Raw genomic sequence first — 25,973 nt, 5'->3', positions numbered from 1 at the left:
ATCCCACGCACGGGAACAAGCGGCTGCGATTTCATACATCTTGTGCCACCACCCACGACTTCACTTCACCGACTTTCGATTTTTTCGCGCAGGAACCCTACGACTCATTCGTCGCCTTACATTTATCTGTTCTTCGTCCAGCGACTTGCCTACACACCCTGTACCGACATGACCGAGCGCCCACTGGCCATTTCCACGAGTCAAACATTCGAAGCCAGTCATCGATAGGGGCAACTTCACAGCCCAACAGGACGGACATCGACGGTATTTTCTCGCCGCACGGATTTAGACTTCGACCGAGCGCGAGTCCAAGCATCAAGAAGAAGGATCAGGACCCATATTTCGACCGAAGACCTGTAAAACAATCAATCCACACGGGAGTGCGAGGAAAGAATAGGTTATCATCGCTCCAGCTACGCCAACACCAAACACCAAGACTGCGATAAAACAAGTGATAGGGGTCTTCTCACCCCCTTCTCCATCACCGCATAGCCGACCACCATGTCTTCCCAACGCCCCTTTTTCCTGTCCACCTTCTTTGCCGCATTCCGTCAACAGCCGCCCTCGGCCCTATCAGCACAACAACCAAATAAGCACACCACTCAGGCTTCCTCAGGAATAGGATCATCGTCTACCGCCACGCCACGATCGATATCCGCCTCGGCCACGGCCGCGCAATCACAGGCTACTTCGCCTTCGACGTCAACATCTGCCTCCCGAACAGGGGTGATTGGACAGCTGCCACTGCACTCCCCACGACATCACCATACCGCTGGCATACCCATTCCGCACTCGGGAGGAAGAAGGCGAGGAAGCGACAGCAGCAGTGAAGGGTTTCGAGATGCACTAGGGACAGAGAAGCTGTATATTGGTGGAAGAACCGCCACAGGGGAAGAAAAGTTCTTCAAACTGGGTGTTGTACGAAGGGTCCGGAGTGGGGATAGGCTCTCGTTGGACAGGCTAAGCCTGTGATGTTGAGTCAACAGCATGACATGAGGTTGAAACTTGGCATTTTTTTTGGGATTATTCTTTTTTTATTGACATGGCGTTGGGTTGTATGATTGGGTTATTGGGTAAACATTGATGGGCGGTCACGGAATCATGGGAAGTTATACATATACATAACTACATTACCAACAAGGAACAGGACTGGGTGGCGCGACTGCCTCGGGTATAAGAGGTCTCAAAAAAAAAGGGAAGAAACTACAGTTGGCGTAGCATGGGCCATATTGGGAGGACGAAGCCCGCAGAATAGGACAGCAGGTAGATGTCTGCATATGGGAGTATTTTGGAGAAAAATACAATGGAGTTGTTGTGTTCTTCACACTCAGCATCACTACCACCAATCAAAGAGAGGCTTAACCTGTGTTGTTTACTACCTGCTGACGCCAGTCCCCAAATCTACCCACACCCATAGCCGCAACCCCCTCTACCACATAAACCTCTGCAATCTCCCCGAATCGAGTACATTCCCCTCACTATCCTTCCATACATAGGGCCTAAACAGAAACAGGTACATGGTCACCGCATTGACACCCACAAACCAGGTCGTCTCGAGAACGAGCCGCAGATCGATCCTTTTGCCGATGCCAACGGAGGCAAAAGACCAGGAAGGCACCAGCAGCCGGTAGAATACCCAGGGCAGAATAAAATACCTGGGTTCAACTAGCGGGGCGGTAACCAGAGAGAGGGCGGTGGTCAGAAGCCAGAGGATGGCCGTTGATGTGGTGGGGGTGATGTCTGAGACTGAAGAGGGGGAGTCGAGCAGGGTCAATTGCCCATCGCTCTCAGGAGCTGCCTTTGGCTGGGCAGGAGCAGTCCGTGGTTTTGGCCCTGAGGGCTGGGTTGTTGATGGGGTGCTGGTGGACAGGCTTCCCCATACGAGCCATCTTGCTACGGTGTAGGGGATCACCAGCAGGAGGCGGATGAGCGGGGAGCGGAGGATGGTGTACCGGAAGATGTAGAACATGTAGTGCCTGTTGTCTGCGAGGGTGAAGGGGTGGATGATGGTGTTGTACCTGACTACTGCTGCGGATAGGAGGGCGGTGAGGAAGGCCCAGGGGATGGTGAACAGGGCGTTGGGGCGGAGAATGAGTGAGTGGATAGTTTGCAGAGGGCGTGTGATGAACCCAAGAATGGAAGGGACGAATAGGGGCAGGGAAAAGAAGGCGAAGAAAGGCCAGATGTAGAGCATCTGAGAGAGGTGAATGGTTGCGATGTGGTTAGATTTATCCCCTGAAGCAACGTTAGTAGCGGCCCGTGAGAAGAACAAAGCAAAGGTGAACCTACCAAGGACAACGCCTTCGTTCCAGGCTACAAAGCCAGCGAATAGACCGAGAATAGTAAGGTGAGGCCATATCTGGCGCAGGACCTTGACCGGGTTGCAGAGAGAAGTTACAGCAATGGTGAGGAGACAAAAGAACCAGTCTAAAAAGTCAGCCTATGCATAACCGCATCAACGTACTGACAAGAAAACTTACCATCAGGCCCTGAGTTGCTCAGTGGCGGGTCATGAAGTGTAGTGAGAAACTCTTGAGCACCTGGCTTGACAGACCGCAGAGTGTAAACAGCCTCCAAGCCGCCCATATAGACGACAACCCAGAAGACATTGGTCTGGCGCATGAAGAGGGCAGCCACACCCAGGATGACAGTCCACACATCACTCAGAAGACCTGGTCGCTCCGGTCCGACTCGTTGCAGATGGTGTCGGTAAGAGAGAAGCACCGCCAAGGTCGACAGGGGATCAGTGTAGTAGAGACCCGAGAAGAAAAAGACAACTGGCATCAAGGCGGTGTTGATGGCCGTGTGAAACGAGTATAGGGACAGGTTTGTTGAAGCAACCTTGCCGACCCGCTCAGCCTGCCTCCTTTCGATCAGATTGCGGCATTGCGCTGCAGCAGCAACAATTACTAGAACAACCGAGAGATTGTGGAAACGCAAGGTCGAGGTTTCACATGTGAGCGTTGTTATCTTGTTGTATATCACGGAAAAGAGGTAGCTGATAGTCACCCCTGAATTAGCGGGCATGAAATGAGGAAAAGGGGCAATAGGTAAAAACCGTACAGGCCGGGAGGGGTAGTGATCTTGTCATCCCACTGCCGGTATCTCCCTTCGCAGTATACTTGTGCTTGGGGTATATGGAAGAACTCGTCCTATGACACGTTAGCACCCCAGATCATCAGGGGCTGGCTAACCCGACTTACAAGATACGGTTCTGGAACATAGCGATTGACCAGGAGCGTCCAAGCTCCACCAGATAGGCTGAGCAGAAATAATGAAGTGCTGACGAGAGCATATGAGACCCATGGCGATTTTATTTGTGAAGGCGATGCTGAAGTCCTTACTGGTGGGCAGATGATCCATGCTAGAGATGTTGATGTAAGAATGACTGTCACCAGAGCTTGGGCGCGTAAGCTCTGAGCCCAAATATCGAAAGCATCCTTCAGATTTCTCTGCGCATCATTGACAAAAGCCAGAAGTAGATCTTGTAAAGAGCCAACCATGACATCGACAAGGTGTTTGCTGCGAGCATGTGCTTGTTCAAGGGTTGATGTGTTGAGAAATTAGAAGCCTCTCTTTTGGCCATCTTACAACTGTCCCCTGGCCCACAGGGTCCGTGCGTTGAAGAGTGAGAGTGAGATGCACCACAGAGACTCACTTCACGGTAGAAAACAGATCCCTACCTTCCAGTTCGTAGAGATGGATATTTGAGCCTGGGAATTTTTGATGAATGATGTCTATAGAATTTTTTCATTTTTACAAGCCTCGAAATCACAGGAGGCGGCGTCAAAATGCCCATTAAACCCGCTACACCCAGCGCCAAAACCACAGCCCGTCATACGATTCCAAAAATTGATTTAGAACGGCTAGAAAGGTCAGAAACATGAAAAGGTCACCAGGGAATCAGGTAACTCACGTTGTCGGCGGGGTGGACCTTCTTGGTGAAGAAGTTTTGGAGAGAAGCACCAACGACAGGGATGTTCTGTGCCCGTTAGTAAGTAGTGGTTCAAGACGTCTGTTGAAGGGGCGGGAACGTACGCCGAGAACATCGTTGTAGACCTTGGGAACGCCGGAGGTGAAGAAAATGACAGTGAACAGGGCAACGCCGCCGAAAAGGCCGGCCTTGACACCACTGTAACGGGTTAGTATCATTTTGCTCAGCATCTGATCTCCTGTCCAACAAGACAATATCTCCAACTCCAAACAAAAAAATCCGCTACCCTAAGTCCATTATCCCTTCTTGAGCTTTGAGGGAGAAGCCAAACATCACCGCCCATCCAACCATATCCTTCCAAATCGCCCTCTGAACCACCGCCCCCCCTCCAGAGAAGCCTCCTATAATGATTTGCGACTTACAGGTTGGTCACAGTCTTGGCGGTGATGGTGCCAACATGGGGCTGGAATTGGTACCTGGGAACATAGAGTCAGCGCCTGATCTGACGCAGATAAATCTTCGCTTCTTCGGCATGGCTGGTCGGGCGTCCTCCAATGCATGATTACTGTCGGGAGGATCTGAACATCGTGGGGAGAGGCTGGTATCGGTCGTGGCTTACTTAGGGCCATAGGGGCTCTTGTACTCGGGGTAGGCCGCACGGCGAACAGGAGTCTTGAACATGACGTCGTTAGCAAAGATGCTTAGGTTTGTTTGGGCTTGCTGGAAAAGCCCTGCTGTGGGCTAAACGTGTGCGAATTGGTTGGGCGAGCACTGGGGCACTCACAGGAAAAGGCATCTTGACTACCGCAGCAAAAAAGGAACGAGGTGGTGCTTCAATGGCTGTCGAAACAAGGTCGAATCGGCTGTTGGATTTGGTGGTGTTGCGCGAGATTCTTTGCCGGATACAGCCGGGTCCGGCTTGTTGGCCTGAGGCACGAACTCAGCCCAGAGCGCGCCAAGCTTTCACGTGCGGGTACCTGTCCCCTTGAAGATCCCCGCTGTAAGCCGCTCTTACACAACCCACCAAGCTCCAGCGCAAGGGTCAAGTGAATTCGGTGACATTTGCAGACCAAAATAAAATCTCCGGACGTGGCTGTTTCTTTGCAATCTACTTTCCATACCACGACTTCGACTCAGCACCTCGGATCGCTACTTTCTTCGCGAATCTCTGCCATCAAAAAAACATCAAAATGGACAAAAAGCTCGACGCCTCCTTCGAGCGCGTTGAAAAGGCGCTCGCCGTGCTCATCGACTCGATGACAAAGTTCACGCCCTCCGAGAAGGCCGCCAATGACGTCGTCAAGGCTGAGCGCGAACTCTTTCTCGGTCTGGAGGAGCTCGAGGTTCACCAAAGAAACGTTGCCCGCATCAGGCAGCTAAAGCAAGAGACCGAAGCCCTCGATGCCCAAACAAAACAAACCATCAGCGCCCTCTGGGAAATGCGCAAGGAGCTCGTCGCAGTCGCCCCGACCAAGTTCTCCCCAGCCAAAGAAGAGAAACACCCCTTTACCACGCAGCAACTCCTCGACTACGCCCGGCGCATAAGTCGCAACACCCTCCCCCCACCAGGCGTCACAAACGGCGTCGATCTCTCAACCGCCGCCCCCACCACCCCCGACGACCAAGCTGCTACAGGACCCAATGCCAGTTTCGCAACCTCAATAGGTGGAGGTGGTGGTGGTGGTGGTAGCGGGCAGGGAACAGCAGCTTCGACTCCGGCGCCAGGTGTTCAAGATTCGTTCGTCTCCCAAGTCCCCTCCCAGTCCCAGACAGGCGCCACCGAGCTGCCCGTCCACCTCAAGCCCGCCGTCAACCCGCTCGAAAATGCACCCTTCTTCACCTTCCCGACTATCGATCGCATCCGAAGCGGCGCCCTAGCTCAATACCAAGACCTCATCAACCGCGGCATCGACCCCAAGAACTACGACCCAGAAGAGGAGGAGCGGCGCATCAAGCAGGAGGAGCAGGACCGCAAGGACGCCGAGGAGCGCGCCAGACAAGAGAGGGAGGAGCAAGATCGCAGAATGCGCGAGGAGAGAGAGCGCATGGCGAGGGAGCGCGAGCTGGCCAGACAGCAGCAGCAGCAACAGGAGGGTGGCATGGATCGCAGGGGTAGCGTTCTTGCGCCTGGGCAAGCGGGTGGTCAACCTGCCAGAGCGGCACCTAAGCAGTTTACCTTTTTGGACGAGGATGACGACGACGAGGATGAGGACTAGAAGTCTTATTTCATAACTATACCCTTGCGACTTTTGTAATTTGATTTGCTAGCTCAGCTGTTGGACTTTGGAATATCAAGCCAAATGAGGAGAGATGATACCGAATAGTATGGACAGATCCTTTTGGCAACACAAAATGATACCCGATAGTTATTGAATGATGTGATGATACAAAAAAAAGTCAACACAATTGAAACAACGTCTTTCGCCAACTGCTCATCCGTCCACAACCCCAACCCCCAGGCCTAACACACCCCGCAAAAAACAATAGTAGTACAAACAGAACCTAACTGCTAGTCAAAATGATCTTGAGGCAGGAAAATCCAAACCGTTTCTTCCATTTCTCCTGTTGCTTTTCTCTTTCCATTGTCACCGAAAAAAACAAAAAAAAAACACAAATAATGCCGCCCGCTAAACCGTCTTCCACCCTTTATCCGCCGCCCCTTCGATATCCAGTATGAACCCAGTCTAGTCAATCTTGATGGAAGAGTAAATCTTGCGCACAAACAGCCAGCTGGCAAAATATCCGATGGTGCCTACATCGTGTCAGCATTGGTGACGATGGTGGAAAGGGGTACCCGAGGGAAACTCACCAGTCAGGATGAAGAACAAAAAGGAAATCAAGGCGCTGTACCCAATGTACAACACACTTCCCGCAAACCCGCTCAAAGACAGCTTGGTAACCCAGTAGATGAGGGCGTTGAGGAAGATATACCCACCGCTTGTACCAGCAGCCAAGAAAGCCCTCCACTGCCAGTTGTAGTTCTCAGCGCATAGCAAGAAGTAAACCAGCAGCACGGTGACGGCGGCGCAAGTGATGATCATCAAGCCGTAGCACAGAAACAAGAACCCAAACATGTAGTAGATCCGGCTGAACCAGATCGACGTCATAATAAAGTAAAGCTCCACGAAGATGGCGCCAAAGGGAAGCAGACCAACGAGAAGCATGCTGGGAATGGGCTTGAGATATGTGGTGACTGGCGGGATCTGGCGAGGAATCTGGTTGGTGCGCACAGGAGGTTCGATCGCGGGTGCGCGGAAGGCAAGCCAGGAGCCAGCGAACGAAAGGGGAACACTGATGAGGAACCAAATGAAGATGAGCACGAGCATGGTGGTAAATGGCACGGCGCCCGATGACTCCTCGGCCCACAGGAAGAGGTCGAGCAGAAAGAAGACGGCGAAGACGATCCCAGGCACCAAGAGAGGAGTCAGGATGATGTTGAGCTTCCACTTCTCGCCATGGAGCGACTTGTACATGCGAGCAGAGGTGTAGCCACCGACAAAGCCCAAAACCGTGTAAAGGAGGACCATGATGGTGCCGAGAGAACCGCGGTTGGACGGGGAGAGGAAGCCTAGCAGGGCAAAGGCAATGGTGAAGCCAGCCATGACGAAGAGCTGGGTGCCGTTGCCCAAGAATACGGAGAGGAGGAGTGGGTGGGAAGGATTGCGGAAGACGTCGCCATGGACGAGCTTCCAGCCTGAGTCCTCCTGCACGCCATCTTCCAGCACAGAAGTTCCAGACAGGTCATCGAGGTTGATCTGATCCAAACGGTTGTACCGCGCAATGTCCTTCTTCAGAGCCCGGACCAAGACGGACATGACAGTTAGGACGAGGAAGATGACAATAACAGACGAGTTGATGAGGGAGAACCACTGAATCTTGGGGTCGTACACATGGAGGTACTTGTCCCATCTGGTGGCCCAAGCAGTCGTAGACTCGATCCAGTATACGCTGTAGGTGAACCGCACTTTGGTGTCGCCTGTCTCGCTCAGCTCGACGATGTCCGGTGCTGTGTTGCAAGTGTCCGGGCCGATCTCGCCAGTGTACTTCCTCGACTCGGGCTGGACAATGACGCCGACAACACGGTACTGGCCGTTGTTTCCGTTGACCTCGTGATACTCGATAACGATGTCGTAGTGGTTGTTGAACTTGATTCGGCCATCGTCTAGCTGCTCGCCCAACAGGAAACCGGGGTTCGTAAACTCAGTGTCGGACAAGACATCGATTGTCTTCTGGCCTGCCGGAAGCCCATCCACCAGCCAGTTGAGACTGACACCTTCTTGAATCTGCTGGTTTATGAACTGGGCCGCGTTCTTTCCGTATGTCACCTCGCACTGCTTCTTGCAGGTTTCGTTGTGCTTCATCTTGAGCTCGAAGGCCGAAGTTTTGATTCTGTCTCCAAACAAGATGCTTCCCAAGCTCTCACCCACAGGTTGCCCTCCCCCTTCTGGCGCGCAGAACTGAAATGTTGGGTGGTAGTAGTCCCATGATAATACTGAGTGTAATACTGAATCTGCATCGCCGACTGGTCGAATCGCGTTGACGTAGAGTGGTACGGCGTCATCCTGCTTGTATGAGGTCGGCGCAACACCTGGAAGGTAGAAAGCTGATGTGAGTTGGGGAAGGGCGAGTAAGGAGATCAAGAGCGTTGCCCCTGAGGGCGCGTGGCTTCGTAGTTGCATTGTGGTTTCGTATGTGTAATCTGTGGCTGCTCGAGTTAGGAATAGAAAGGCAAAGAAAAAGAAAACAACAACCGGTTCTGATAGCAACGGCGCAAGGGGCTGAAGTCGTCACCGTGCAGCGCTAGGTTTGGGGCAGTCTGGGTGGGTTTGGGCTTCGCGATCAGGGGAAAGTGAACTTGGCGAACGTACTGTGACTGGAAGTGGGAAACGAGCCGTCTGCCACCCGTCCGCGGGTTCAGCCTTATAACAAAGAATGTCTCATGCAGAATAGTTGGGAAATCATGGGAGGGTCATCGGAGGCATTGAAAGGTGGGCAAGTCTAAAAAAGAAAAAAAAAGAAAAATGGTGTCGCAGCTTTCGAAGCTTCCGACAAGTCAGAACAGCTGGCCAACAGCAGCTTGGGGTGGTCGTGAACGGCTGCCTTGTTCGTCAGGTCGGTCTTGGTACTGCATGGCAGTTGCGAGTCGGAGAATCCTCGGATGGAGATAAGGCAAATCGATAAGCCGTCTGTGTCTTTGTTACCGGGGTCAGAGAGCCAGCGGCCCCACAAAAAAGTCTCGAGGTGGGGCCTCAGAGTCGCAAAAGATTTTGTTCATCCAATTCGTCTGTTCTGCACCCATCCATCTACTGCCTCCCACAGCAATAATGGCGGCACCAGCAACCCTTCCAGCACTGCTGGATGCTCTTACCAAGTCGATATCGACCACTCTCGAAGCTGCGCCAAAACTCACAAACTTCGAACTACCAAAAGACGGCATCTCCCTCCTCGACGTGAAGAACGAGCTGCTCCTCTCCTACCTCCAGAATCTCGTTTTCTTAATTCTTCTGAAGTTGCGCCAGGCGAGAAATGGTGGAACCAAGGACCAGGAAGAGGAACAGAACCTCGATGACCTCGTAGTCACCAAACTCGTCGAACTTCGACTTTACCTCGAGAAGGGCGCCCGGCCACTCGAGGACAAGCTGAGATACCAGATTGACAAGGTGCTCCGAGCTGCCGATGACGCGGAAAGGAGTACAAGGGCGGCAGAGGAGGCAGCGGCTGCCAATGTCGAGTCCGAGTCGGAAGCTGGCAGCGACAATGAAGGAGAGGACGAGGTCAATGAACTCCACGCTCGCGCTTCTGCCGCTTACCAGGCCCGCGCCAACCTCTCCGCAATCACTCGCCCGGCTGGTGCGAAATACGCGAGCAAGGAGGGAGACAAGTCCGGAGTGTACCGCCCACCAAAGATTTCAGCAACCTCGATGCCCACGTTCGACAGGCGCGAGAAAAAGGAGAAGCCTATGAAGTCGGCCACCCTCGACGAGTTCATTCAAGACGAAATGTCATCTATCCCAATGGCCCAACCCAGTATTGGTACCACGATTATGCAAGGTGGTCGCAAGATCAAGACTGCTTCTGAGCGCGCCAAGGAGGATGAGAGACGCGAGTACGAAGAACGGAACTTTGTCCGTCTGCCCAAGGAGAGCAAGAAGGACCGCAAGAAGAGGGGTTTGACCGAGGGCCGCCGGATGAACTATGGTGGTGAGGAATGGAGAGGGTTGAGCGAAGGGCTGGACAGAATCAGCCAGTTGACGCGCGGCAAGAGCTCCGGTGGTGGCACCAAGGCGCTATTGGAAAAGAGCCGAAAGAGAGGCATCGATACCGTGGATGGCCCGCGTGGCGGCGGCGGCGGTGGTGGTGCTGACATGGGTGAAAGATACCAAAAGAAGTTGAAGATGCTGGAAAAGGGCCGCGGAAGAAACAGGAAGTGAAGGGATTTTATTTGGTCAATAATATACACTCTATACCCAGGTCTATTCAAACAGCCATCGATCATTTTGCGCGTCGTGTCCGTCGTATCTATTCATCAACTCAAAACATGGCTCAAATGCTAACGCCGGCATCACGCCCTTGATCTGTTCTTGGGCCCTGGCCTATCCTGTTTCTTGTACTGTCCTCTGAACCACCCATGCTGGAAGTGCATAGCCAAGGCCAAAGAACACGAACAATGCCCACTTCCAGCGGAAGGGATTGAACGCCACGCAAAAGACGAGCCACCAGACAAGCTCGAGATAAGTAAAGAACTCGAATGGCCCAGCTGGGGATGCAGCCTTGCGTTGTCTCGTCATGTCGATCCAACGCTTCATCCAGAACGGACTCGGTCTGGTCAACGGATCCACCAGAAACTCGAGCAGAATCCCCGTGTAGATGCCGATGTGCCAATTGCCGACCGTCTCAATCGCGTTCATGTACGTGCAGTTGATGCATATGCTGGGGTGGTTGGGTGGGAATGTCTGGAGATACCAGTTGGGCGGGGCCATAGGGCGTTTGGAAGCATGGGCCTGGCAGGAAAAAGCCGACAAAGCTGTGGTCTCCCAAACCCTGTTGCCATCGCAACAATATCGCCCTCAATGATATCCTGCTTGCCTTGACCACCAGGCTCGATACCCTTCTTTTTCTCCGATTAACCTTCACCCCCTTTTTTCGGTAAACTGCTCAATATCACACCTCACCCACTCCGCCTTATTCGACCTCAGCTTCTCCATAATGTCCGAGTTCACCATCGGCGTGTCGGTAAACTCCTGCCCAAAGATGTTCAGCGTCAACAGCATGTTCCAGATTGGATTTCGGAGAATGATGCACCTCCCTTTCTTATCCTGGTACATGTCCTCCACTTTGGTACTGAATTTCGTTCGAGAGCCGAGACCGTAACGATTCCATAGGTCGCGGACTTGAGTCAGGATCTGTTGACGATCGGGGTAGCCTTGGTCCCGATCTTACCGAGGGGTGAAATCGGTACATGAGGGAGTGGATTTGGAGGCTGGAGGAGTACTGGGTGGAAGAGGAGGTCGGAGAGGCGGGATGGGGGGAGTCGGAGGCCGTTTTTGCCGCAAAATGTGAAGGCGAGAATGTTAGATGTGGTACTGTGTTATTGTGGTAATGTGAGAACGTGGTAGTGTGAGAATGCGGTGATGTGACAATGTGTTTAAGGGGTAAAGGGTTTCTGTTTGTCCCAAGATGGAGTGCTGGACGATGTCTTCCTGGTTGGACCCTGTCCTGCACCTCTGTGCCAGAAGGATTCTTCTTTTTTGTTTAATCCTGACCCATCTTTCTGATGGTCCTGGTGCTGCACTGAACCCCCGGTGTTACTTGGATAGTTGACGTCATCCAGGATGTCAGTCAAAAAACATGTGAAAATGTCCCCACATGTGGTTTGGCGACTGCTTCTCGTTTACAACCAAGACATCGTCGTGGATTAAGCCACCGAAAGAGACAGTCAAGTGTCTGGTCTGTTACTGATTATTATCACCAATTACCTAGAATGTTGTTTTGTTCGGTAATTGAGCTCCTCAAAAAGTGCTGGAAGCTTGCAGTTCTGGCTCGTGCCTCAGCAGCGATCTCCTGCCGACAAAAAAGGGGCTAAACTGAATTTCAACAACATCTCGTTTTCCCATGTTTGCTCCTCCCCACCTGCCAGACATCCTGTGCACCCAGAACACTCCCTCCTCCATTCATTTCAGTTATCCCCGCCGCACCAACACACAGCTGTTGCCATTGGCTGCCCAAGTGAGGCCCACAGTCCCAGATGCAGTGAGGCCTGCCACTACTTCCGGGAACCCGCCTACCATAACTCACTTCCATGTATCTGGAATCCTGTGGCTGCAGGCAAACACAGGAATGTCTCACGATGGTTCTGTTCTCATGCCCAATGGGCAATACTAAACAAACGGGCAGTGCATCTCTTTCCAGTCAACATTGCAAGGCGAACAGATGGATAAACAATGCAATGACCGGCCGATAACATCTTCTCGAGGCACCCTGCATACAATGGAGGCAGATATCTTGAAAGCGAAAGAGGGAATCTTTCGTTGCTCGTCGAGTTGAGTTATTGAAAAATTCAAAGCTTTGCTCAGCACATTCTTGATAGAACACAAGAATTTCCTCGCAGTTTTAGACATCACAACCCCAGACCGCAGACCACCGTCATTCTCACGTTTTTGGCTCTTCCTCACAATGAAGAAAAACACCAAGTCTACTGCTTCCAAAAAGCAACAGTGGGACTCGGCACTCATCCTTCCTCGGGTCGAAAAGCGCGCATCAGACAAGGACGAAGACTATGCTTCATTTTCGTACTGGTACAGCAGCACTAGTGGCGTGTTCAACCTTCGAGATATCGTTGTCGCCATCCAAAGAGGAGACACTTGCGACAGAATTCGATCGCTCTTGAGCCCTCACCAGACGGAATTCCAGTCGCTGAAGCTCAAGCATGAGATCTGCGGGACCGTCGATGACATTCCTGCATTTTTCTTCGTTGTCGAGAGTGGCAGTGCCGAGATGATCAGAATGTGGGCGTCTTACGGTGGAGAGGTCAACACTGAGTACCGAGAAGTTTCGTTGTTGGTCTACGCTATGGTTCGCTGTTTGTCCCCCAAGGCCGATGGGCCTGTGATGGTGGCCACCCTTCTGAGTCTTGGAGCATCTATCGACTCTGTCCCTCCACCATTTTATTTGCCCATCGACCGAGACCTTCCCGAGGCCGGCCCTTCCGATGCTGAGCTTGCAGTCTTCAAGCAGGCCAAGACTGGATGGGTCTTGGGTCCTGTTCGCCGATTGCTCACGGACGCGTTGAACTCTTGCTTCACTCTGCGATACGCTCTGCACCGGGCCTCAATAACCGAGCCGCTCTCTGGCGCCAATCAAGCTATCGCAAAGAAGCATTCGGCCACCGGGCTGTTGGGGGTCCATTACTTCCTTGTGGGCCAAACCCAGGCGTGCCAGTCGCTGGTGGAGATCTTCATGGCGTAAGTTGGTGGCCTACCTACTACCCACACCACTCGTGAACATGGTGAAGCATGACCCTGGCATCTTGAGTGTACAGCCAACTAGCCTTGGGGGCTGATCGACCGATAATTTTGCTGTTCGCAGGACCTAGCGGCCATGGGAAGACTGAGCTAGCGCAGAACATGGGAAAGCTTCTGTCTTTGGATCTCCAAACAGTTGATTGCACCAATTTGCGCACCTCGATGGATCTCTTTGGTCCCTTCTTTCCATTTGCAGGCTATGACCAGAGCTCAGTTGTCAACAACTTCCTCGACGAGCATAAAAGCCAGCGGTCCATTGTGTTTCTCGATGAGTTTGAAAAAACACAGCCGAACGTGCAAGAAGCGCTGCTACTTCCCTTCCAAAGCGGTAAGAAGAAGGAATTTTGACGCCTACCTATTAGACAAAAACTTATTTTAATATCTGCAGGTCTGTACCTCGACCGTCGGAACCAGCAGATCGTGGATTGCTCCAAGACCATCTGGATCCTCGCAACCAATGCGTTTGACGACACCATCCTTTCCTTTTGCAAGACTCACTACCGTGAGTTATTCACCAACACTGTTGGCCTTGACAAGAGGGCATCACATCAGGCGAGAGCGCTCGGGAAGGAGCTGTCGGCCATGATCAAGAAAGAAGCTATCGGGAAGTTTGGCGTGGGTTGTTCCCTCGTCAGGTTTGAAGCTCATGTAGTCTAACAGCATCACGCAGGCACCCTTGACTGGCCGCATCACATCGGTGATACCCTTCCTCACCTTTTCACCTACCGAGCAAGCAGCCGTGGCATGCAAGGAAATGGACCGTTTGGGACGGAAGCTGGCCCGCCCAGTCAAGCTGTGCGACGACTTGAAGCTCTACCGCCCTGTCGGAAACATCAAGCTGCAGATTCCCTTCAGCTACTCTGTTTGCAAGGCGCTGGCATCGCAAGGTTATGATGAGCAACTGGGCGCACGCAGCATCATCAACACCGTTGACAGCGAGGTGCGCTGCCATTGTGACCCAGTACCTTGCTGCACGGGAGGAGATCTCCGAAGACGATGAGGAGTCCTGTTTCACGATCACCGTTGACGCTGATTTGGGGATGATTGAAGTTGTAGAGAAGCAGGACACGCTTCTTGATGAAGTCGGTCTTATCCTCAACTCTTTGAGGGGGAAGATCTGAGGTGGCATTACCTGAAGGCCCTCTACGCGTAACCGCGCACAAGCGCAGCTTTGGTTTTGGTAGCTGTTGGATCCGATGAGATGAAGATTGTTGCAGTATATTATAGTTGGGATAAGTAAAAGAGAAATGAGTCGATATATTTTCGTTTCGTACCCCATGGGTCCATGATCCGACGACGTTGTGGTACCTACCAACCGGGTTTGTTCCGAGGGACCGGCCCGGGGCCGACCCAGGGCCGACCTTCAAGGGCTCCGGTCGGCTCCGGTCGGCTCCACCAGGAGGTCTGACAGACGACCTCTCCCAATTTGTTCAACCACTACAATAAAATGACATCTTACAAGTCTGCGTAGGCCGGTGAGCCGGTGATGCAAAACCTCTTTTGACTCAACATTGCGACCCTACCGAAGAAACCCTCGCAAGCAACTGTGAGAAACGCAAGCCTCACGATCCTTTCGCCTTTCTCGATCCCATTTGGTTGGATAGCTTGAAGATCACGACAAGTCTCTGCACATCGGTAACGGAATCTTTTTGCGTAAATGTGCACCATGAAATCGACCTCGCAGGCAAGGTCTGGCTACAGGTGGCGGTTTTTGAAACGCTGCACGTTTGGAAGAACACACGAACCATCCGAGCTGGCCCACCCCTCTCAGACCGAGACAGGTCCCCTGATCGACAACCCGATTGAAAGATCCTCAAAAGGCAGAATGCTTCTTTTATTCTTTCTCAATTCTTATTTCTTGAACTTTTTGACGATACCACACCTGCTACTCCCCACTTTCTGCCAGCATCAAAACGAACCATGATGCAGCCACTACCCTCACCGCGGTATTATACCGATCTTCCCAACAACGACGACCACCACCACGATGACGAATTCGACGTTTCATCCCAAAACCGCGCGCAGCGACAACTCCAGAGCCGCGCTCATGAACGACGATCATGAGGAAAAGTCTTGGGCTATTGATACAGAGGGGCGACAACATGCACATGTTGCCACATCATGTCAATGCCGGTCAAATCAACCGAGAAAGAAGAGGAGATGGATGTGGAAGACTATCATGTCCATCAGATCACTTCTCGACACAGTCATGCTGGTGGTGATTCTGGTGTTGGTTGCTGAGAGGCGGTGGCCGGAATACTCCATCCTGCCAGGGAAACAAAACAATGAAGGGGCAAAGGGTGAAATAGGGGGTGATATCACCGGGTTTGCGCCATATTGTATGCCTCCCCTGATTCTGACAAGACAGACACCCAGGCCGTTGCGTGCTAAGTTTCGATTGTGCACAGTCTCTCAACAAATAACAACCTTCCAACCCGACCCTCTTTTCGTCCCAGACAACAGCTCTGATTTTTTCACCGAGGCCGTCAGGAAGAAGTGGCTGGGAATCGTTCCTCGTATGCGTACTCAACCTGTTGCTCTCTTTGTTTCCATACTGACAGTCAGTCTCAGGCGGACTCGGCTACGTGACCGTCAACAAAACCTCCTCCCGCGGCCAAGATTCATTTGACAATCTCCCGCACCCCCTGAAAGAGTATCCATCGTCAACCTTCACCACCTCGGTAACCCATCAGATCCACTGCCTCCACACCATTGCCGTGGTGGTAGCAGCCTACGAGTCCAACAGATTGGACATGCTTCCAGAGGAGGGAGCGTGGCATTTGAATCATTGTTTTGATTACCTGAGACAGAGCATAATGTGCTGCGGTGATGTTGCACTGGAGGGGCAGCACACAACGTTTCCAGAGGACTTTACAGGGAGCGATGGGTGGGATGCGAAGCATGTTTGTCGGGATTATGGGGAAGTTTTGGAGTACTTGGAGGCAAACAGGGCCGATGACCAGGTTTGGATATGAACGATCAGAGACTAGGGCTGCACGTTGGCCGAGAACTCGAGGGTGAGATGCATTAATTGGAGGCGTTTGGGCTACTAGGATGGGCTGGCTTTTGATTTAACGGCGTTCGGGCACTACCATGATGATGGCAATGAAGACCAAATCCAATTACGCCAGTGAGAACATGCTTGCGGTGATGCCTGATGTAGGCTTTCCCAGTTCAAGTTCCCCATCCATGATGCCATGGACGTATGCCTCACCCAGCAATATCCATCTTTCTTCCGCGTCGGAGACGGAGGCTGGGGCGGGTTGCTTTCGGATGGCGTAAGGGCAATGACTCCCGCTGGGAATGAAAATCGTGTCTTCCAGATCCGCTGTGCCCGGGCACAGCCCGACATACCCTTTATTCGAAATAAAAGCTCGGCTTCCATAAAGTGACATCAGAACATTGCGGTATGTAAGGTACCAAGCCCCAAATGAACCAGCTCCGGGGTCGTATAGTTTTGTTGCGCTTTCCAACAGCGCGAATGATTCTTGGGACACCTGGGTGGCTCGCCGTTGATGCATCACATCGTTCAGTTCCTTGTCGGCCGACATTATACGCCACCTGGCCGTCTGGGGTGTGTACTTCTCGCTGAGAGATAGGAACCGGTCAATATCATCGATACGCAACTTGGCCGACTCCCAGTTGAAATCGTCGGCGAGGTCAGCAACCCACAAAGATCCAACATCTTGGATTGTGTCCACGATGTAACCTTTGAGTACGAGTACGCGGCCATCTTCACCCCTAGCAAGCACCTCAGCTCTGGTGTCACCCCCGGCATTGTAGAGCGGTATTCCCTTGTCGCCGCTGTAGCCCAGCCACGGGGGACGTTGTTGTTGCGACCAGTCCGGGACCCAAGAAGGTAGTCTGGGATTTCGCTGCCGACACAGACCAAGAAAGCCTAGATCCCCATCTTCGTACAAATACCTGGCTAGTGAAGTGTAGACGTCTACCCAATCCGCCCCTGGTGACATAAACCTGTCAAGCATTTCTCCATCACTGGACATCCCTCTCAATGCATTGACCTTGTCCTGGGGATATCTACACCCTAACAAGCCTCCGGAATCTCCAACATAGAGCTGCAGAAGCAAGTCCTTCAAGCGAAGGCCAAGCTCTCCTTGCAAGTACTTCTTCCTCAGACCCAGTGTTTGCGCCGCCCTGGCGCTGAAGGCTCTCGGAATCATGCCAATTCTTCTGACATAGACGCCAAAAGCAATCAGTTTCCCGAGATAAGTCTTTGCGTTTCCGATCGACCTTGCTTCCAAGATGAACCACAAGACCAAAAAGAGATGCGCAGCCCAGAGATGCTCCCATCTAATCCTCTCCGCCCCAACAGCAAACACGCAGCCGCCATCACCTCGCTCATGGTCAGGTGCCATGACAAGCTCCTGAATAACCCAAGCCCGGCCGAACCAAGGCCGATGGAACAAATCCAACGCTGCCGACGCAGGAATCTTGGGGCGCGGCCAGGTTATTCCACCCCTCTCTTGCTTGATCATTTTGAAGATCTTGTCTCTAACCGCAGTTCGCCTCCTTTTTTCCTCAGGTTCATCATCGAGGTGGTCGAAATTGGGCCAATGCTGCATATCCTGCTCCCGCAGGATGACCGCGTCAGCATCCCACACCTTCTTTCCCAGTCTTCTCAGCTGCTGCACCGCTCTTGCCGTGTCGGGATTGGGACTGTCGCCAAGGTGGACAATAACCCTTTCAGAGTTGCGGTAGACCTGATCCATCTGTTTAATCTGGCCTTCTTTCTCGACGTTGTCCACTTGGTTGATGCAGACCGCATCTACCCATATTGGCAGACCGGACTGGAGCTCAGGAGTCAAAAGCGAGGTGAGCGCCGAGTGCAGATTTGGGGTGACAATGAAGGGTTGGTTGTCTACCGAGATTGATGGCGCAGATGAGTCGGACGCTGTTTTGGGTGTTCCCCAGACGTAAGAGAGAGCGAGGTACGGAACCGGAGAGGAAAGTGGGGTTGTGATGAGGCGGAAGTTGAGCGTTGACGAAGAAGGAACCAGTGACAGCAGCCGGATCTCGCCGGGAGGGAGCAACGAGGAGTGCTTGAAAATCTCTTTGGTAGACATGATCTCGTCCGACTTGTCATATTCAGACAGGCATTCGGAAACTGTCGAGTCTGACCGGAAAAGATTGTGAAGCGCAACCCTGGTAGGCATATTCATTTGTTTTTGAGCAACGAGGAGGCTGGTTACACCCATCTCAGCCGCACCTCTGATAGCCCCTGAGCAGAACACCAGGTGGCGGACAGACGGTGACAGCTGGAGGAGGCCATGACAACTTGATCAATTTTCTGTTTCGAGACTCAACACTCACGTTTTAGGAATCTGTCACGGCCCTGTCGGATGAATACCAGCAAGTATTGTTCTCTTGTTTTGTTGGGCGGGATCATACTGCCGGGCTTGTCCGAGGACAAGGTCGCTGCCGATAAACATCTATAAAACAACAAACTCTAAGACGAGGGGCATTTCAATGTGTATCCTTCAGGTGGTGATGAGATCATTAGGTATTTTGATACCTTACACCTACAGGAGCGCTCATTCTGCTGCGTGTAAATACGAGAATCGATGCTCAATCCCTTGAGAACAGTGGATGGAGGTGATGTGGTTCGTGTTTTTCTTCCGTATGGCTTATACCGATATGCTACATCCTCAGCTCTTGTTACTCACTCATGCTAAACCAATTACTGGCCTCCCGCTTCAGCCTCCAGCTCGCATTGTTCAAGGCCCCGCTCCTCAACGGGGTTGTTTGTCCCATTGGCCTCTTGCGTTGTCGGTGGCAGTTTGGGTAAAGCAGGTGACGCTCCAAGAACGGATCGGCGTGACGTGCACGAATGACCAACAGGTACTGTACTAAGACACTTTTCAAGACAACCAGGGCCCAAAAGGGACTCTCAAGTGTCAGAGAGTCTATGATCCCATCGGGAGGTATCCGGGGCAGAACACTGGGCTGAGGTTTGCAACCAGTCCAACTCCGGCTTGGGGCAAAAATGCCCTGCATAAGTCGCTCGTCGCTTGCCCAACTGGACAACAGCAGTTTTCAGCTGCCTGCTCTTTGCCCAGGCCTTGACGTGCAGAACGCTTGCTTGGAGACTCGACGTCGTTATGACTAAGGAAGGTGTTCCAAGGGCATATTGTGGATGGGATTTCAAGCAAAATACTCTTAGAGACGGGAGCGGGGATCTGAAGTTCTCAATAGGATCACCCTCCCCCCCAAATTCCGTTCCGTAAACGTTGAAACCTGCAGCACAACTAATGCTGCTCTGCAGTGTTTGCAGCCGTCCTTTCTCTGATGTTGGGTGATATGGCATGTCCAATGGCGCTGCATCGTGAGAGGTGCACGCCATGCAGCGTGATATGCAGCTTCTGCCGTGTTGCAAACCGTCTTGTGGATGTGGATTTCGATTGCAAGGCCGTGCCAATGCTCTGGAGCTTTCGAGGTCAACATCCTTTTCCTGTCCTTGTCGATTTCCGTTTTCCAAGCAATCTCTGCTACCCAACAGGATACCAAAGATTCAGCAAACAGAAGCACAATGGAGTTTGAAGGGTTAATTCCCCCAGCGGTCATCATCAGCTCGAACACCATGGCTGTTGATGACGAGTTGCTGCCTCTGGACCCTGCATTCCTGGACCTGGCATACACTTCATTCGACCCCTATTCCCATCAGGCCAGTTTCCCGCATCATCAACCGCCAGATCCCACATATGGAGGTGGCAATCACCATCAAGGTTTGAACATTGGCAGCCCGGGTCCCAATTTGTCCTTGCCAGCACTAACCCAAGCTTTACAGAACCGATCGGCTTATACCACAGTGCCGGTATGATGCTTGCCGTAGATCCGCAGTCGATCGGATATGCCTATGAGCCGAATTGCCAGTCTTTGATGCCGGTGTCGACGCCCCTACAGCTACCGGTCCAGCCCTCAACCCAGACCCAAACCCAGCGGAGTATCAAGACGGACACGCTCAGAATCGGGGACGCAGAAGCTGTGTGGCAGTTTTATGATGGACGTTTCCAACTCTTTGAACAGCGAGGATGCATCATCCTGGCCAGAATCCTGATCAAGATCATCGCCCCAAAGAAGAAGCATCACTACCCTTATACCAAAGGCGACAGCGCCGCGCCGCCTTGGTGGCCACAAGATGGTGGGGTGGACGAGAATGACAGAATTCGACATGTTGACCCTTCCTACATTCCCAAGACACGTTAGGTTCCCGCCTTTCCTCACAAATGTGTCCAGTGTTAATACTTTAAACTGCAGCGCGAATTCGTCTCCTTGTTCACCTTATCAGACTCATCACGGAGCCCCACCACCGACAGCATCCCGAGATCCAAGTGGCTAATTTTGACATTGGACGCTTGGAATCGGTAGTCATGGAGACCATCTCAACCTGGTTCCAAGAAGAGCCCCGAAATGGGGCAAAGAGGCCAATCCTGGAGGAAATATTCCATGTTGCCAAAGCAGAGGCATCGTTTAAGGCTGGCCAGATTGGTATGGAGCACCTCCATTCCCACGATTCATCCAACTGCTGACCAGTGGCCACCGTAAACAGACGACCATTCCGTCATCCACGTCTGGCCGGCCAAAACCCTTCAACCGAAATACCGCAAACGAAGCGCCGCTTACAACCCCAACGCCAACGACTTTCACCTCGAACTCCCACCCGACATGAGTGACCTCGCCCCCGATCCGCAGTTTGCCGGGTCAGTGTGGCGCCGGGTTCGGTACCCGAAATCTGTCTCGAGGTTCCACCTGGTCCGACGGGGTCCGGGCAAGGGATCCCTGCACCTGTTGGCAGTGCGGTGTCATTGCCTTCCCTTCCGCTGCCGATCGATATGATTCGGCTTCCTGCTATGGCGGGAGAGTATGTGGTCGACAATGGGCAGGATGTGCAGACGGAGACGTATGCTGATCAAACCGGGCTGATGCAGTATGGGTATGCTGTTGGCGGAGAGGAACAACTTGCGGGAGTGGCGTATATGTCTGTTGGGTTTCCGCAACTCTGCCATGCTGGGGAAAATGTGCATGCAGCGGCGTTTCCGACTGGGGTTATTGTTTGATTGAGATGCGAGACTGTTTGCTGCATTGGGCAGTGGTGTGTGGAGGTGTCAGGGAAGTGTGCAGAAGGTGACAACTTGTCAGCTACAAGCGATGACGGGACGAGTTTCTGATCCGTCAAAAAGAAATGTGTGCATTAAGCAAGTAATGAAAAGTCAAGGGCATAAGTGCGCGTTAAATAAATTCCGCAGCGGTTACACTTGATCATTGGCCTCTCTGGTTGTCGGGGTTGCAGGTCTGGAACATCACCGCGACAGGTTGCAAAGAACGGTGGAAAGCGCCAGCATCCAATCATGGTGGTTGTGGGGTCCCCAAGAATTAGCCTCGTCTTGATAAGATGGGACACAGGATGCCTGACAGGTGGCGTAATCCCCGACTGTATGTGAAAGGCATCGAGGATGGAAAGAGACATCACTCATCTCGAGAGAAGAGTGCCAGGAACCATATATCAGACCCAAATAACCAAATCCTCTGGGAGAGTGCTTATGAAGCCCCCCCCCCCGAGGCTGCAGCCAAACAAACGGAAGGGGAAGTCGTCAACCGAAATGGTCACATCTTCATGTAAAACCAACGGGTCTTGTCCTCAGCATGGCGCAGCAACACTGCTACTCACCGCTGTTAGAGAGGGTAGTCGAGTGATCCATTTTTACAGCAAAGAAATAATCTCAGCTAACAGTGGGTCTTCAATTGCAGCCTGTCCATTGTTCAGGCTCACAAAACGAAGGTACGAAGTGTGCCGAGTCTGACAGTGCCTTTGTGCAGTGCTGAGGACGGGTCACCAACGTGGAAGCCTCTGTCTCCGGATCGAGATGTCGACTTCTTTGTTGTCGCGAATCGTTGTTTAAAATCCCTACTCAGCACCATTAATAACCTAGAAAATGGCAAGTACGGGTAACATCAGTACTTACCTGCCTGCTTGGACGATCAGACGACAACCGCCATGATTCCCAAACACAGAAGGTTCGTGTTTGAACACGACGAATGGGATGACACGCACTATTCCTGTGTGTTTTTCGACCAGGAGCGCCGACAGTACATGCAACTCCAGTTTGCTACCGAAGCAGTTCCCAAGATCCCCGACAACCATGTGCGCCGAATCGAATCAGAAAAGAAGTTTTACGAGCACGCCAGAACCTGGCTGCCGGCCATCTGCGACAAGCTGGCTCCTGCACATCAGACTTTCGTGGCAGATACCGATGGAAACCTTGTTTCTTCGGGTAAATCCACGGTACCCATCCAGCCTTCCTATGTTGATAGGAAGCACGAGGCTGTGAAGCCGACAGGACGTGGGTTTCGCGGGTTTGTTTATCGAAATAAGCTCCTGGAGCTGATCCGGAGACCAGGCCAGGTAGACAGGGTGGCTTACATCAGTACTGTCGGCGAAAAGGGAGGCCCAATCAAGGAAGGCCGCGTCGTTGAGGCCGATTTCAGATATTACTGCACGAAAGATGCAAAGACAATCTCCCATTGCCTTCGCAATCTGTACGTTCTTCATCGGATTCTTACCGGCCCCAACGATCAAATCCTTGGCCGCTTTCACCATGCTGTCCTCGAAAAGAAGTCGGTGGTGGGCTACCTCACACAGGCCGCAAGGGGTCCCAACATCAATACCTTTTCAACTGCAGACAAGAAGCGACCCTTCAAAATGGCTCACCTTGAAAAACTACTCGATGGTGTCAAGACCCTCAATTTGGTATATGGACTGGTTTCCAAGGATTTGCAAGCAAACGACATTGTGATTGACGAAGACACCGATGAGTTATGGTTCCGCTCGTTCAGCCACTGCGTCCCTATCAGCTCCCAAAATGCAATGTTCGACGTGGCTCTGGCTTACATCCTGCTGTACGAGAAGATCACGCACAATATCCAGACGCCTCCCAAAACTCTAGCTGAGGCTAGAGATTTGGTGAAAAGGTTGTCCGCCATCGACACCTGGTTCAAGTCCGACGCGGCTGAGCTCGATGCCGACGTCACAAAATATAGAATGGTTATGAATAATTTCCTTCAGTCTAGCTATCTGGACGTGCTTTTCGAGAAGTCACAACACCCAAAACCACAGACCGGGGTAGGATCAAGCGAAGTCGCAACTGAAGGGCGTGGGAATGCCAGTCTAGGGAACCAGACCAGACTTTCAAGGAAACGGCCAAACGAGGGGCCGCCAGAAGATCCAAGACCGTCTAAGCGCAACAAGACAAACCAAGATGCACCCGATGTGGATGTCAACTGGGAGGAGGCCAAAGTGCCCAAGATACCTTTGTCAATCATCATTCCGGACGAGTTCACCATCAAAGTTGGCGGCGTGGAGGTGAATATCACATCCGAAAAGCTTTGGCGTCGAGGGAAGAGTGAGGGAACACAAGACAACCCGATTATAGACTGGTATCGTCCAGCCACAGATTCCCCTGCTCGCAAAGGCATAAAATACCTTCTTGCGAACGGCAAAGCAGCCCCGGAAAATGATAGGGCCGGGCGGTGGCACGAATTGTTGATCCAACAGCCCACAGAGGAAGACGAGGAGCTGGACGACTGGGATCCCTTCGCCCTCAGCGGTGACGTGGACGACGAAATACGGCAACTCTGTGCGAATGCAGCCCAGGCAATCGCTAGTGCCAAACAGAAGGCTGCCAATGCTCGGGAAGCTACCCGCAAGGCCAAAACCCAAGCTAGGCTGGCTGGAGTTCAGGTCCAAGAGATTAGAAAAGCCATCGAAAACGCACAAGCGCTCGTCGCCGATTACGTTGCTGGAAACGCGACAAGATTGACTATCTAGTCTAGATAGACATTTTGCATGGTGTGTAAGAATGTCTAGAGACATGAAAATGGATCGCTTTATCTGTGGCGTACTTGTATAATACCTATGTATCCATCACGAAGCCAAATGAAACCGCATCGTGACAACATTAACCATACGGGGGCCGCTAGCTCTCCACCTTCCTTGTTCGTAACCTTCGTGGGTGCTTCTCCGCAAGAAACAGAAGCGATACCATGGCGGCAACACAAAAGTATAGCATTGCCCTCATCTACCGAGTATAACCATCCGCATAGGCCTGTCTAACCAGAATTAAATCTTCAAACGGCACCGCTCCAAGGGCCTCAGGAGCCTTGGAAGCGGCAGACGCTTGCTCATCAGTCAGTTCAAGCCCGGCAGTGCTAGAACAGACATGACTACGCAACAAAGCTGAGCAAACAGCCAGGCCAATAGTCCCGCCCAACACTTGGATTTGTGTGACAGTCCCCATGGTGACAGCTGTAAACAGGGGCAATAGTTAGCTGAGAGTTGACAACAGGACGCCAGACAACATACGCATATCCTCTTGCTTGACCGCAAGCGGCATCATCATCAGCAACGTCCCAATGTTGAACCCGAACCCAAACCCCATCACGACCTGCAGACCATACTGGCTTGGTGGGATAGTCAAGTCCTCCCCGGTTGACAACCATCCAAACAACCTCCCCCACAGCCACTCTGCCACTTCCCTTTGATAAGCCATCGTCTTCATCTCTGCATCCATCCTGGCCTCTTCATCCCCCCAGAGATATTCATTCCTCCAGTTCGCCGAATCAAACCCATGCACCACATCCGGCACGAGCAGCCATTTCGTGCTCCCCCTTTGACACCATCCTCCATGTCCATGTCTTCCGCCCAAGAAAACCTGGTGTTTTTCGCATCCTCCAAACATCCCCTCCATTGAGCCCTCTCCGTTCGTCCCACCCTCTCATCAAGATCTGGCACCGGCCTCCCTCCCCCGACTGAAACAGTCTCCGTCAAACCGTGTTCGGGCAAACGATTGAATCTCTTCCATGTTGGGATGGCGGAGTCGATGCTAGAAACTCAGGCTTGTAAGCACTTATCGTCAAAGGCCCGTTGATAGTCTGCTTCTTTATCCCCAAAGTTGGTGTCGGCTCTGGACTGGGGTCGGTGGTGGTGAGAGAGCCGATCCTACCAAGCTCCTGGAAGCTTGTAATGCCGGCTTAGTCCGATCCTCTACGGCTTCGGTCTGGTGAAGAACTCGCCGCGTTCATTATCACGACTATTTGCCGGCCTCTCTTTGGCGTCGCATCAGGCGTCAACGGCACCTCTGCTGCTCTCGGTGGGGTATGTGGGCGGACCGACTGGTTGTTGATCGTTCCTGTTGCTTGGTCTTTTGATTGTTTTCCGTTCATTGCTTTGATCTGCGAGCCTTGGGGTGGTGCCATGGACTGGGCCAGGTCAAAGGTCCATCGATCTTCCTCTTCTCCCCGTTCCCTCTCCTTTGCCAACTCATAGGAGACGAGAGATAGCTCCGGAACTTCTGGGACAATACTGACTCTGTTGCCTGTTGTCAACTCTCTCAATCGGCTCTTGCTTCGCCCACGCGTAGCCACCTCCCGCTCGCCGTCCGGGTCTCTTTCCAGACTCGTGCTTCGCTGGCGAGCTTGAGCCGGCGGATGCCGAGCCACGTCTT

The 25,973-nt window shown here is 52.5% G+C and overlaps 11 protein-coding genes across 11 annotated transcripts; 5 read left to right on the top strand and 6 right to left on the bottom strand.

Annotated features, from left to right (window-relative positions):
- Positions 1–501: 501 nt before the first annotated feature.
- Positions 502–972, top strand: PODANS_1_22500 (uncharacterized protein; the record flags this gene model as incomplete). Its single annotated transcript, XM_001906532.1, has 1 exon — positions 502–972. The coding sequence occupies one exon, from the start codon at positions 502–504 to the stop codon at positions 970–972; it is 471 nt and encodes a 156-aa protein (XP_001906567.1).
- A 457-nt stretch (positions 973–1,429) lies between these two features.
- Positions 1,430–3,503, bottom strand: PODANS_1_22490 (uncharacterized protein; the record flags this gene model as incomplete). Its single annotated transcript, XM_001906531.1, has 4 exons — positions 1,430–2,427; positions 2,481–3,011; positions 3,059–3,152; positions 3,204–3,503. 4 exons carry the CDS (start codon positions 3,501–3,503, stop codon positions 1,430–1,432), a joined length of 1,923 nt encoding a protein of 640 aa, XP_001906566.1.
- A 354-nt stretch (positions 3,504–3,857) lies between these two features.
- Positions 3,858–4,730, bottom strand: PODANS_1_22480 (uncharacterized protein; the record flags this gene model as incomplete). Its single annotated transcript, XM_001906530.1, has 6 exons — positions 3,858–3,866; positions 3,917–3,982; positions 4,039–4,132; positions 4,357–4,410; positions 4,554–4,606; positions 4,719–4,730. 6 exons carry the CDS (start codon positions 4,728–4,730, stop codon positions 3,858–3,860), a joined length of 288 nt encoding a protein of 95 aa, XP_001906565.1.
- A 394-nt stretch (positions 4,731–5,124) lies between these two features.
- On the top strand, positions 5,125–6,150 carry PODANS_1_22470 (uncharacterized protein; the record flags this gene model as incomplete). Its single annotated transcript, XM_001906529.1, has 1 exon — positions 5,125–6,150. The coding sequence occupies one exon, from the start codon at positions 5,125–5,127 to the stop codon at positions 6,148–6,150; it is 1,026 nt and encodes a 341-aa protein (XP_001906564.1).
- A 468-nt stretch (positions 6,151–6,618) lies between these two features.
- PODANS_1_22460 (uncharacterized protein) lies at positions 6,619–8,613 on the bottom strand (the record flags this gene model as incomplete). The annotated part of the gene is made up of 2 exons (XM_001906528.1): positions 6,619–6,686; positions 6,744–8,613. 2 exons carry the CDS (start codon positions 8,611–8,613, stop codon positions 6,619–6,621), a joined length of 1,938 nt encoding a protein of 645 aa, XP_001906563.1.
- Positions 8,614–9,258: 645 nt separating this feature from the next.
- PODANS_1_22450 (uncharacterized protein) lies at positions 9,259–10,365 on the top strand (the record flags this gene model as incomplete). The annotated part of the gene is made up of 1 exon (XM_001906527.1): positions 9,259–10,365. The coding sequence occupies one exon, from the start codon at positions 9,259–9,261 to the stop codon at positions 10,363–10,365; it is 1,107 nt and encodes a 368-aa protein (XP_001906562.1).
- A 162-nt stretch (positions 10,366–10,527) lies between these two features.
- Positions 10,528–11,395, bottom strand: PODANS_1_22440 (uncharacterized protein; the record flags this gene model as incomplete). Its single annotated transcript, XM_001906526.1, has 3 exons — positions 10,528–10,975; positions 11,069–11,250; positions 11,375–11,395. 3 exons carry the CDS (start codon positions 11,393–11,395, stop codon positions 10,528–10,530), a joined length of 651 nt encoding a protein of 216 aa, XP_001906561.1.
- A 1,212-nt stretch (positions 11,396–12,607) lies between these two features.
- Positions 12,608–14,455, top strand: PODANS_1_22420 (uncharacterized protein; the record flags this gene model as incomplete). The annotated part of the gene is made up of 4 exons (XM_001906525.1): positions 12,608–13,395; positions 13,473–13,783; positions 13,844–14,070; positions 14,126–14,455. The coding sequence occupies 4 exons, from the start codon at positions 12,608–12,610 to the stop codon at positions 14,453–14,455; spliced, it is 1,656 nt and encodes a 551-aa protein (XP_001906560.1).
- A 2,122-nt stretch (positions 14,456–16,577) lies between these two features.
- PODANS_1_22410 (uncharacterized protein) lies at positions 16,578–18,671 on the bottom strand (the record flags this gene model as incomplete). The annotated part of the gene is made up of 1 exon (XM_001906524.1): positions 16,578–18,671. The coding sequence occupies one exon, from the start codon at positions 18,669–18,671 to the stop codon at positions 16,578–16,580; it is 2,094 nt and encodes a 697-aa protein (XP_001906559.1).
- Positions 18,672–22,468: 3,797 nt separating this feature from the next.
- On the top strand, positions 22,469–24,298 carry PODANS_1_22400 (uncharacterized protein; the record flags this gene model as incomplete). Its single annotated transcript, XM_001906523.1, has 1 exon — positions 22,469–24,298. One exon carries the CDS (start codon positions 22,469–22,471, stop codon positions 24,296–24,298), a length of 1,830 nt encoding a protein of 609 aa, XP_001906558.1.
- A 496-nt stretch (positions 24,299–24,794) lies between these two features.
- PODANS_1_22390 (uncharacterized protein) lies at positions 24,795–25,217 on the bottom strand (the record flags this gene model as incomplete). Its single annotated transcript, XM_001906522.1, has 1 exon — positions 24,795–25,217. One exon carries the CDS (start codon positions 25,215–25,217, stop codon positions 24,795–24,797), a length of 423 nt encoding a protein of 140 aa, XP_001906557.1.
- Between the last annotated feature and the right edge of the window lie 756 nt (positions 25,218–25,973).

The sequence above is a fragment of the Podospora anserina genome, chromosome 1, assembly GCF_000226545.1.
Source record: "Podospora anserina S mat+ genomic DNA chromosome 1, supercontig 6".
NCBI classification, from domain to species: Eukaryota; Fungi; Ascomycota; class Sordariomycetes; order Sordariales; family Podosporaceae; genus Podospora; species Podospora anserina.
This window is presented reverse-complemented; position numbering and strand designations above follow the sequence as displayed.